This window comes from Pseudopodoces humilis, chromosome 15 (assembly GCF_049639895.1).
Source record: "Pseudopodoces humilis isolate 2021_Gansu_Grassland_sample_001 chromosome 15, ASM4963989v1, whole genome shotgun sequence".
NCBI classification, from domain to species: domain Eukaryota; kingdom Metazoa; phylum Chordata; class Aves; order Passeriformes; family Paridae; genus Pseudopodoces; species Pseudopodoces humilis.
Genome location: NC_142214.1, coordinates 7,156,852 through 7,169,740, shown reverse-complemented (window position 1 = coordinate 7,169,740; position 12,889 = coordinate 7,156,852). Strand labels below are relative to the sequence as shown.

The 12,889-nt window shown below is 45.0% G+C and overlaps 1 protein-coding gene across 2 annotated transcripts in view; it reads right to left on the bottom strand.

Annotated features, from left to right (window-relative positions):
• The window catches only part of GPC4 (glypican 4), a 67,077-nt gene that overhangs the window by 30,048 nt on the left and 24,140 nt on the right, over nt 1-12,889 (bottom strand). For both annotated transcript variants that reach the window (XM_005526177.3, XM_088062663.1), the window contains exon 2: nt 6,527-6,685. In XM_005526177.3, the coding sequence (XP_005526234.2) occupies nt 6,527-6,685 (159 nt within the window). The remainder of the gene's footprint in view (nt 1-6,526; nt 6,686-12,889) is intronic.

The window sequence follows — 12,889 nt, the reverse complement described above, 5'->3', positions numbered from 1 at the left end:
GAGCTCCTTCAGCTGGGGCTGCCTCTTACTTGTTCAGCTGGCATGTGAGTAGCTAGACACTAAGACATTACAGTACATTAAACACTGATAAAATAGCTCCAGCCCTGCACCAGTGGGTTATCACACCCCCAAGCCCAACCACCACCACCAAATCAGGCATCCAGAGGAGCAGCTACCAGGACTATGCACACAGGCTTGGTGGCTCCTTTGTGCAGGAAGGAGGAAGAGAGAGTTAATTTTAAACAGACAAACAATAGCTCATTGACTGGTTGACAGCAATTAGTAACCAGAGAGCACCAGGCACGTTTCCTGTAGCCAAATACAAAGCCTGTTTCCCCCATCTTTGCTTTTGGGAATAAAAGCCCATAGGGTAAGAGCAGTTTACCTGTGACCATAAGAGCAGAACTGCTTTGACCTGAGATCACATGAGAGTGTTTGATCCCTCCAAGCCCATATATAAACTGCTTTTTCCCCTTGCTGAAGTCTTTGCTAAGTTACAAGATCTAATATTTCTTTTTCCCCCCTCCTAACCAACAGGGTTAGGAACCCCCTTCACCTCATCCCATGAGATTTCCTGCTTCTGTGGTAACTTGAACAAGACCAAAGTATCTTTCCAAGCATCCCAAAAGAGAGGTCTGGATCTCACTGCTGTCAGACAAGCATCACCCTTCTCAATGAACAAGACTAAAAGTCATGGTGGTGTATGTGCCTCCTGAAAAACCTTGAGATGGAGAGGAGCCAGCTGAACAAAAAGAAAGAATAAACAAACTTCCAAGGCACAGACAGCAGACAATTTGTTTCATTGCTGTTGCATTGAGTGGGAAGCACAAACAAAAGCCCACAAGTGGTATTTTCAAAAGGAAGCGTGTTGGTGGTTGCTCCCTCCAGCTTCTCCTCAGTCACTCCCTCCCTATGCTCATTAAGAACCAATCCATAACCAAGTCCAAAGGATTGCCTCTCCACAACAGCTTCTTTGAGGTATATCTTCCCAACATTTTCTGCCCTGGTTGGTACGAGGCTTGCTGCCATCCATTTCTGGAGGGGTCAGAACAAGGCTGAGCCTTCACATCAATGTGAGTGGCAGCGTAGATCAAATCACCCTATTAACGATGCCACGGTCATCAGTGCACTCGCCTGAAAGTGGGTGGCAGGGGGAGAGCTCTTCCCACCACACAGGTTTATTCAGAAGCTTGGACTCAATGCAACTCTGGCACAGCAGAGGTCTCTACCCAGCACTCCAGCCGTGCCAACACAGCTGGAGCTGCCTCCTGCAGATATGAATGCGCTGGCAGCCAGTACTGACCCCACTGACCCCATGGTCTTGGGTGCCACAGACACAGGGGGACCCTGCCAAAGGAGCAAGATGAGGGCCCAGGTCTCTGCTCTCACAGGCAGTTTCCAGTAAAAGAGTTAACGTGAGATGAAGGTCCCCAAAGGGCAGTTATTTTGGTAAGGCAGAGCACCACGATGGGCTGCCAAATTCTAACTATAGGAACAGCAGACTGGGCACCTGTGGGGCTCATCTTTCACTGTTTGCCTCCACACTGCCTGAAGCAGCAGAAAGAAGACCACCAAAAGCTCTCCCTTGTCCCTTCTGTGTCCTTCCTAGTTACTAATACATCCCAGCTATGCATCCCACTGCACCAGCACACCTCCCTGAGAACTCATACCTGCAGATAGCAGCTGGAAGCAAAGGGTTATCTGAACAACAAAAACTAAATTCAGAAATTAATTCCAGGCTTTTTCCTCCATTTTCAGCAGAGCTTGGAAGCTATTTGGCCAATGTTCTCCTGACCAGTCTCTCAAATTCAGCCACAGGCCAGTTACTGGAAGAACTTCCTGCACCCAGAAGCAACACAGAGCTCACATTAGAAGGTCAAGGGCACCCTGTGATGTTTCAAAGATGCTCATCATGATCACACCTTGTACCTGTAGCTACCTTGACCAATACAAACATGGAGTCCACTCCATGGAATCTCTCTCCAGCCCCTCTGCCTGCTCCCTATACAGCAGAGGGGTTGTGTGCACCATGGACTTGGGAACCCCTGGCCAGCTCTTTCTTCCTGGATTTGGTTTCTTTCCACTTATTGTTTCCACTTATTGTTTCCTTTTACACTTCTGTATTTGTTTTATGTTAAATGCTAATGGAAAATTCAGGGAGACTGAATCAGAAATGGAACTCTCAGCATTCAATTGCTTCCCAAATGCTGGCTTGGGCTGTACCATTTGATACAAATCCTTCTGTCATCTGCGCATTAGGAACACCAAACCTACTGCCAACCCAGCCCAAAGACAGACCATCTCACACATTTCTCTCCTGTACAGTGAGGGTTGCAGAAGTTTGCTGCCTTGCCTAAGTCTAGAGTGAACAAAAGAAAGGGACACAAATTGGTTTAAGTGCAACAGCAAAAGTGCTTGTGAAATACAAAGAGGCAGGAGAAACAAGGAGCTTGTAGGACTCAGCAGCCCCTCTATTTTTTCCCCCAGAATAGGGCTTGGCACAACAGTTACATTTTCCAAGAGATTCAGGATGGGTCTTTAAAAAGCAAAAAGTAAGAACATCTTATCTAGGAAGCAACGGAACAGCGGAAACACTGCAGAAGAGTTATGGGCTATGTCCTGTCCTGGCTCCAATTCCTCAAAACAGCTGAGCAGTTTCCCCAAAGCACTGTTGGCTAGCACAAACCCTGGCGTGGAAAACTTCAGCCTCAAAGGACAAAAGAGGTGAAAGTTCGAATTTAATACATGGAACTGAGCATTTATACAGCCTTAATGTCACCATTAATTCTATTAATGTTATTAATCTCCGAGAGAGTGAAGGGGAGGGCACTAAGTTGTGAAGATAAGACAAAGCACAAGAGATTTTATTAAAAAAAAGGGAGGGGGTGTTTAAATCCCTAACTGGTATAGCTGTTTCTGTGGCATTAGATGTCACCACAGTCAGTTACAGCTTTCCCATGAATGTCATTGTTATGGAGGGAGACACATTGCCAGAAAATTTTACCCACTAATTTCTCATTGAAGCCCATAAACATATCTGAGACTAAGCAGCAAATCTTCGCCTCTAAAATCATTTAGCAATGGTGAATCCAACGACTCACCAAGTATTTTTTATTTTAACAAAAAAAGCATTTCCCTTGCTGCTGAAAATACATCTCTTACTGCTACACTGGCATCAAGCTAGTGGTTTAAATTACAACAGGGGAGACCTCCAGGAGCACACATACCTGTACTGTAAGCAAATATTTAGACAGGATATGTAAGATATGGGACTCCTGAACTCACAAGCTCTCCTGGTGCCTGCAAACCAAATACGCGCAGGAGGATCTGACGCTGTCACATTACGCACTGGGAGCCGAAATGACTCCTGGTTTTGGGGATGGATAATCAGCAGATTACTCCATGCTCCTGATTAAAGAGGAGATAATCCATTTCTGTACGGCTTTGGTGTCAGATCAGAGCAATTCTGGCAACAGTTCCAACAGCACACGGCGCTCCAGCAACAGCTGATGCAAACGCTCCAGAAGCTACAGGGCATCCCAGCCTCTGTCCAAAGGACGTGCCGCCACTTGGACTGTCCTTCTGCAGCAGCAACTGCTGCCAAGGTCAAGCACATAACGGAGGCAGGACAGGTTTGCCTCTCCTCCCAGACCTGAATGTCAAGGCTGGGAGATTAGGAGCCAGAGAACCCACAACAAAGACTTCCAAAGGGCTGGAGGGACAGGGTTTGCTGTTTGGGCTGCATCCTGGAGTGGCCGATCACAGCCCGGGGATGTGTCACCCCACAAGAGAAGCGTCCACCCCACTTGAAGTGGATTTGGTGTCTGTAATAACTCATCCTGCCTACTCAGTCACTCTGCAAAGCTTTAGCACAGAGGATTTCATGTTAAACTAAGGAAGGCGTACAGCTCATTTTTGCCAGTTTTATTTCCATTTGAATGGATTTAGCTACAAGTGATAAGGAAGCCCTGAATAGCTGCAAATAGTAATATCAGAGCTTGGGTCCATGCAGAAGAGCAGCTCTGGAAAGATTCTGTCCTTTTCCAGTCTCATCCCTAAGGATCAGCACAAATATACAGGTCTCGATTGTCTCTCCTTCCTGTAGTTTGGGTACATTAGATCAAAAAGTGTGGGATGAATTATGCTGGGCAAGAGGAACTCAAATATGCAAGATACAACTGACCACAGCTCATCTGATGACCAAGCACCAAGACCAAAGGAAGGAAACACCATCCCACAAGCAGCCAAATATTCAACAGCAGGCTCTTAAAATACAGCAGTCTAAGGCATGGAACTCCAATATTTTTGCAGAAGAGCTTGAGGATCTCAGTAGGGAGACTCCTCAACCTGCCCAAGCAACCAGCAGGAAGGTGTGCCTTCAGCCTCCAGGTGACTGGGCTGGAGGGAGAAAGGCTGTCAAGATTAAAAGCCTCCCAAGAGGTAAATGATGGAGGGTGGTAATCAGTTCATCTCTACTTCCACCCCAGGTAAGATTTAAAAAATCCCTAAATCAGCTTTGTCTGCAGCAAATGAAGATTTAGTTCTGATACTAGCACTCAAAGACAGAGTCATTAGGCTTTGGGACAGGCTGAGGAGGTTGCCAATTCTCCTTCATTAGTTTCATATGAGGCAGAGACACACCCTTGAGGGACAGGCCAGGCACATTAAATCCAGCTTTCAGGAACAGCTGCACAACACCATCCCCTTCCAGACTTGCCAGTCAAGCTCTTCACAGGCTAAAGTGAGAGTGAGACCAGCACAGAGGATGCTCTATGGAGCTGACAGGAGAACCACAGAGAACAGACAGAATAGTTTGTGCAGGCTCCCTTCCAAAGCTCACCTATTTTGAAGCCTTGTGCTTTGACAGGCACCCATCTCAGCCTGTCTTAATGTCCCCCTGCCCTCACACAGCCCTGCAGCCATCCCTCCCCCCACAAAGGGGCAGATGCACCTCACAAGATGTCTGATCCACGTCAGGGATGCTAATGCAGCAACCCGTGCATGCTCTTTGTTTTCCATGCAGCATTTCAAAAAGCTTTGTTGTTCATTTAAGGTGAAGCAGATGCTGTTCCTCTGGTCTCTTTGAACGAGCTTATCTATGGGCTGGATTTCATTAAGTGTCTTGTTCTGCATTTAATAAGCTTGCAAGTCTAGACACTTTGGTTCTCCCTCTATCACCCCTTTGGTGTACCAGCAGGTAGAGACAACAGAGGTTAAGAGGGAAATATTTAGCCAGCAGATTAGATGCTATCAAGATGATTGCATAATTCTACTTTGACTCACTGCAATTTCATACCCAGGGATTTTTTCTCTCACCCTAGTGCCAATCCCTTTTGAAAGGAAGAGGTTGCAACCCACTGTAGTAGTGCAGAGGAGCTTGCTGGGAGGTTCAAGGCACAGACTTTGGGATATTCATAGAAAACTCACATTGAACCAATGGCCAAACAAGGGAACAATTGTCCAGAGGAGCTGCATGGGGGAACTGTCCTTAACCACAGAGTGTGATGGTAATGTACAAGCAGAACTGTGTGAACAACTCAGTCCACTTGAATTGTCAGACACTTCCATATGCAGCTGGCTGTCACCTCAGTCCCCCAGCCAACAGGGACAACACAAGCAGCAGCCTGACATCCTGCTCCTCCTCCACAGATGCCCAGGCAACAGGAGGCTGCAATGTCTGGGAGCACTGAGGCACCTACATAGTGCCACAGAAACCAACCAAGAGTTCAGAAGCAAATCAAGAAATGCCCTGAGACTTCAGCCAGGTGCTGTGCCCAGTGTCTAGGCATTGACTTCAGCTGTTTGCAGAGGTGCTCTCAAAGGAAAAGTACCTGGCTGCAAGGTGGGCAGTGCTGGCTGTGTGCCAGCTACCTCCAAAGGGAGCTTCTTCCCGCAGCTCCCATGAGCTAGGCATGCCCCATGGAGATCCAGTCTGACAGGACACACTGTGGACCCAGGGGCAATACTGAGACCAGTCATTTGCTTATCTGTCAGCAGCTAGCATCACTCAGCGATGGGAACTCAGCCGAGACTTGTTCATTATGGTTCTGACCCCACATCACACTTGAAACCTCGGCCTCCACACAAAACCACTCTGCATTTATCTGCTGCTCTGCTTAGCCCCAAAGGCTAAAAGTGAGATGGATACAAATCCTGTGGGTTCAGAACATGCTGGGAAAGATCAGCATTGTTGTGGATTGGGGCTGCAAGATGTGCATGTTACAATTACGTGCGATGCAGGGATGTACCAACAAAACCAACTGCAATCTTACATTAGAGCAAAATAGCTTTTCAAAAGATTAATCAGAAAGAAAGATCTCTCTCTTTGGGAAACAAGCAGCCATAATCAGCAAATACTTCTCTCTCACGGGATTACAAAACAAGGCATGCTCTGCCCTCTGAGCCGAGTCATGAACTTTCCCAGCAAAGGGGGAGACAGAGCAGAATAACTGCATAGAAAACAACAGGATGGGGATTTTTCACATTTTTATCCCAAGGACAGCAAGTTCAAAGTCTCTGCACTTACCATCAAACTTCTTGTATCGGGAACTAAACATGTTTTGTAGGTGATTGCTAAGCTCTACGACAGCATTTCTGAAGTCATGTTTACTCTGCTGACTGTACTTCTCCTCCATTTCTTGAGAGCAGCATGTGTAGCCTTGTGAGCAGACTTTCAAGTGGTCACCTGAAAAGCAGAGAAGAAAATATCCCAAGTTAAAAGGACTTTCTATGCCAGAGAAAAGAAGTCTCATGAGGCAGGGTGTGTGAAGATTTGCAGTACCACTTACTTGCACGGAGATCCCCCCCACTGTGAACACTGGACCAAGCACATCAAAACCTGATTCCTTAGAGAAACATTTCATTAATACATGTAAAAAACCTGTCTTTCCACAAGAATATTATAAAGTGTCTTCTTACTTATTCAGTTAATAAACTGATACTCATAATAAACTGATACTCAATAAACAGATACTCCTCCTGCACAGTATAATCTGAAGAACCAGAAAACTGACCTGTTTATAGATATATTGTACATGATAACTTGAATGAAGTTTTTGCTGAGTATTTTAAGTACTTCCAGTTCATTCAGTTACTACACAACATCAGTGGCAATGGCCCTTTTTGTCCAGATAAGTGCTTTTTTCTTCACCCCTTCCCAGTCCAATTATCAGAGAAGTAGTCTCACTCAGGAGCACAGCTGTCACTGACACTAAATTATACTTGCTTTATGCAATGGCTCACGAAAATGGTTTATATTTCCCAGCTCCTAATTTTGCAGTTTTCTGTCATCATCCTGGAGGAAACAGAGGGCTTGTTTCTGGAGACTTCAAACAGATTTTTTTTTTTTTTCCTTAAACTAATCCTTTCCTAAGAGTCATCTGGTTCAAGCTGGCTTGGTCAGAGGGATCATCACCAAGTGTTTCAGTATCTGCAACAGTTTCATTTCAAAATCTCTCAGCCAATCTGGACATAGGATCTGGAGCACACAATTTGCTTTTAGATGCCTTGCAGCAGTGTGGGATGAAGCTGTCCCCTTCCAGCAGCACCCGTAAAATGCCATTGTCAAGTTTTGTGGGCCAAGATAAACCCCTGGCACAGCAATCCTCAGCTCCAGCTCTCTGACAGGCCCCACCAACACAGAACCAACACAAAGTAGGTGGGCTGATACCAAAGTGGTTCAAATTTGGGCAAATTGTGCAAACCTTTGTCAACACAGAAGATACGATCAAAACAAGCAGTCAAGATGAGAAACTCATGTTTCCAAGTCAGATGGTATTTTAGAAGACACAGCCAACATAAAAGCTGCAGCCTTCTCTCCCATTTCACACCCTGCTGCCAGACCTTATCCTTCATTCTGAGGAAATAGATGGAGAAGGGAAAAGCTCTTCCCTGCCTGCTCCCACCCTGGGAGTCACCAAGGACCTCCAACCACCACGGAGGTTCAGAGACTCACTGTCAGAGCTGCAAAGGACTTGTCAGCCCTCATGCAGAAAATAACATCTTCCTGACAGGCAGTGCACCACACATTTAAGGAAAAGCCATCCATTCTACCTGCTAGAGCATCAAAACTGGATTTAGAGAAACAAAAGCAGGTCTTGGACAGTTCAAAGCCTGCCCATGGTTAACACAACAGGATGATGCTCTGCCTGCCTTGTGCAAGATTTCTCTACAATGTCTTTTGCCCAGGTTGTGAACCTTTGTAGCACTTTGCATGACCTTCTAGCCCAGAAAGGTTAGTGTCTCCTTACAGACTCTTCAAGGCCATCTTAAAAAAACAACACAAATATTATTTTTTTTTTCTCTCTCTCTCTCTCTCTATATATATATAACTCGTAAGAACCTCTCCTCCTAAAATCTATTTCCCTGTTGAGCTACAGGATTTGTTTGTTTTCTGTGGCATTCCAGAGAGACCTTGACCAGCAGATAATTCTGACACAGCAAATTGATTGCACAAGACCATCCACTGCTCTTCAATTACGGAAAGCTCAAAGTCCGCTACGGGAAGCAGCACTGCTTAAGCACAGCTTTTGGAAAACACAGAAAAATCTCACTGACTCCTTACAGTTATATCTTTTTTTCACAGACTACTTCCTTCTGTCTCAGAGGAGCACCTCCAGCAGCAAAACCATAGCTCCAAGGGAGGCAACTCCAGATAGCTTTGTAAGTCATTTAAAATGGAAGAAGGGGTGCATCCTGCCCTCTAAATTCACCCTAGAGCATGCCTGGGCACTCTTCTCTGAGCCCACCTTACCAGCAAGCATCAAAATAAGAAAGTGCGCAAGCATCTCTGCTTTATTTCACCTCGAATTTCTGCTCCAATTCCAACACAGGACTAAGGACTCTGACACAACATTAACCATTAATAGCAGCAAAGCAAATTCAGACCTACTGATACCAGGATTTCATTCCCTAGTTACACTTCACAGACACTTCTGAAGTTTTTCACACATGCCCTACAATCCCTAATACAGTGGCTTTAACAACTTCTCCAATTTATTCGTCATTAAAAAAAGCCCAGTGTATTTCAGAAATACAGGTATCAGATTCACATCTATTTACATTATTAAACTAAAGTTACCATCCTGCCTAATGTTACAAAGCAAAATAATTTTCTCTAATCCCCTTTGTCCCAGATTTGACAGTGCCTCCCCAGGACACACGTGCAAAGCCAAGCAAGAACACTACTGACAGTAAATCAAGCTTGTACAGATCTCATTTGGTTGATCATTAAGAAATAATGCTCCAAAATGTAACTCAGACATTCAAAAATGAATGACCAAGCAATCTAATTATGGAAGATATTTCTCAGTCATGTCAGCACTATGTGGTCTTGGCTCATGATCAAGAATTAGCTCTGTCTGGAACTGAAGAGCTCTGGCTACTCAGTGCTAATCATAGGAAGATGCACTCTGCTACCCGGCATTTGAAAAACAGAAAGTTTAGGTCTGTGGGCTGCTTTTCTTGCTGTTTTCTTATGCCACAGTGCGAGATGCCACTGGAAAGTCACTGGAAGACACTGGGGGCCTCAGTTTTCCCACACAGAGGTTTGTCCCAAGCACAACAGCATCCCTAAGGATACATCCAACACCAACACTGGCACAGTGGGTGAGAAATCTCACATCTGACCTTTTAAATCTGTTAGCAGAACTGATCCATTCAGGATCCATCCACAGGACTCATCCAATGCAGACAGACCCTGGTGCAAGACATCATCAAATAGCTTTCAAACACCACAGTGGTTGAATGAAAGGGATGAAGGCTGAAGAGCTCCATGTGAGCACTGACCAGTTATGCACACACAACCAGCCTGGAGCCCAGATCAAAGCCAACGCCCTTTGTCAAACTGGCAGTGAACTCCTCTAAGGGAAATGAATGAAAAATACTCTTTAATACTTGTACTTAGGTGTACTTAGCAGAGATCTAATGTTTATGCATATTATGTAGAGAACGCTCATGGTGTGCGCTCACTGTCAAGGACACATTCAGCAATAATTATTTCCCAAGTTAAAACTCCTCAAACAATGCAACTCTTCATCTACTGTTGAGTGTAAAATCCTCGGCAGCTTTTGTAATTTATCACCATGTGAGCACAGCAAAAATATAACTCTGCCACAGCCTCCTTTCAAGTTAGGCTTTTTATTGAATTGTTTGGCAGGGTGTGCAATCATCACATCGGGGACTGCATGGCAAAAAGAGCTCAAGTAGCAGAGATTGACTCCAAATATCTACCACATATGCACGCCATCACCACAGCTCGACATGGATTTGCAGCAGATCTTTCTCATGGCCTGCTGCAGCAAAATTTTTCCTTATTTTATGATACATTGAGTACAGAGAGAGAAATGAGGGACCAAATATTATGAAAGAACCTTGCTCCTTGGCTGGTTAACAGCACATCTCTGGGGAATGGAGGTGGTTGTTTAAAGACAGAAATGTAATGGTACATGACATTACCATCTGTACATCCAAGCAAATGCACTCAGAAAGGTAATCTTGCAAACTTATGATTTAAGCCATTACAGAAACACTGCATTTAGCAGACTCCAGGCACACAGAGTTTCTTCTAAATCAAGTAACTATTTTGCAATGTGTTGAGAAACAGGTTTTCATCAAATAAGTAAATGAGCAGCACAAACTCAGGGGCTACATGATACTGAAAAGCAGTTCTCTTTACCAAGCAATTTTCCAAGACCTTTTCAAAATGTTGTTTCTGGAGTCTAGCACACCTTCCCAGTCTGTTCCTCCTCACCTTGCCCAAGTTCATACTTTAAGGACAGCTAACTGCAAAACTAGCTAATGCTCCAGCAGCAGTTTACTGGGAGGTGGGGGGTGACTACTTCTTTAAAAGGCTCCCCACACAGCCCAGCCCTTCACTGGAGCTCAGTAAACAAGCCAGAAGTGGTTTATGGTCTGAGACCTTACTGCTGGACTTCGCTCCCATGTGAGAAATCAGGCTGGGGTAATGTTGGGTGGTGGAAGAGCAGGAGGAAAACACTGCTGAGGACCTGAAAGCAGGACCAGCATTTCAGCCTTCTGCTCTGCCTCTCCCCTCTAGCACACGTGGATCTGTGTCATCTTTAAAGGAGTTTTATGACTTCCTCTGAACCAACTACCAAAGGAATCCCGGACTGTAATGCCGGACCCTAATCCAATTTCACACTAGACTTGCCTTCTAATTATCACAGAATATTAGGCTTCCACCCATCATATATAATTGACATGCTACTGAGGCTTTACAAAACCCCCAACAAAGATGACAAGAAACACTAGCATCACCCCTGAGCATAGCTCCACTGCTCCAGCCCTGCATTAGCAAGGGGCAAGAAAAAAGAAAAGCATGAGCTCTGGCAGAGTCATCAAGTCCCAAACTGTCCACTCAATCCAGTCACCTTTGATTTACTGAAAATACCAAAAATATCCCCTTTTCCTGGCTACAAAATTATCAGGGGATGGCTCAGTACCTCTGGGAATGGGCCATGAGCTCCCGTCCATCTTTAATGGTGCTGCTGTAATCCCTACAGGATGTCAGCACAGCCACAGCACAATCACTGCTTACACTGTCATTAGATACCTGCCAACAAAGAACACTAGAAAAATGCAGAGTCTTGGCATTTAACTATTTCCAGGTGAAATTACACTAAGCTGTGAACACCAAAGAGAGGAAAAAATATCTGTCTCTGAGGTACACTGCACCCCGAAAGCAGCCCTGCCACCTCCTCCCTGGCTGACACACACACACACTGCTTCAAGGCATGCTTTCTTCCTGGCAGAAGCAGCAAACTTGAATTTTTAGTTGATGCCTCTTATCAGAACTCTCCTTTTTCACTGGGTGGTCAGAGCTCTCCACTTGCTTTAAAGCTGTGCTGCTGTCAGCCTTGTGTTTATTTTACTGAGGAGAATACTCCTGTGGAGATGGTCGCGTGCCAGGAAGGAAGGGATGTAAAACAGCATTGAGGTCCTGCTAACAGTGGTGACACATCCACCAAGGGCAGCAGACTTAGAATCCTACGCTCACATCCTATAAATGACGCAGAGCTGCTGGTACCCTCTGATCAGAGCAGGGCAAACCAGGCTGGCACACCTGGGGCTGTACTTCCCTTGATGCTCCTGAGTGCATAGTGTTACAACCATCCCAAACCCTCATTTCAACTATACACTTCCAGGAGAAGCACTTTGTGCAGCAGCCTCTCTACACCTATCACCAGACACAAAATAACATATCCCATTTTCCAATGTGAATAATTTCCCATTCCCATTCTAAAGGCTCATGCAACCAGAGTCAGCTTTTCTTTCTTCCCTTCTCAAAACATTAGCAACTCCTATTGGGATCTCACACCTAAAAAGCACCAAAAGAAAGAACACACCGTATGTTCCTTAACTCAGATCCTCACCATAAAGGTAAACAGCCAGCACCACTCTCCATCCAGGCATGGGGCTCCAGCCCTTTCACAGTCACAGAAGATCTTGGTCCTGGATTCAGCCACCATGGATCCTCATCCCCACCTGAACCTTTTTTCCCAACCACCCAGGACTTTTTAAGCCAGAAGACATCTTCACTATGTAGTCAGCTCCCAAAGCTGATTAGTAGGGTTATGGAAGTACCACTGTTTGGCACCATGAGCCAGCATGCAATATATTTAATATCCCACCCAATTAGCAACCGTTTTATATAAATGGTTTATTTGCCTTATTAATGTTAAAGCCACTTGTTTCCCCTGCACTTCCACTTAGGTTATTAATCAATGTGCATTTCAGTTTTTTGCTGATTACTCTAATGGCACCAAAAAATTTCCCAGACTCACAGAGAAAGCTTATAATAGTGAAATGATTTTCTTTTTTTTTTTTTCAAACTTGTCAAGCAGTCAAAATACACTCTTTGATACCCAAA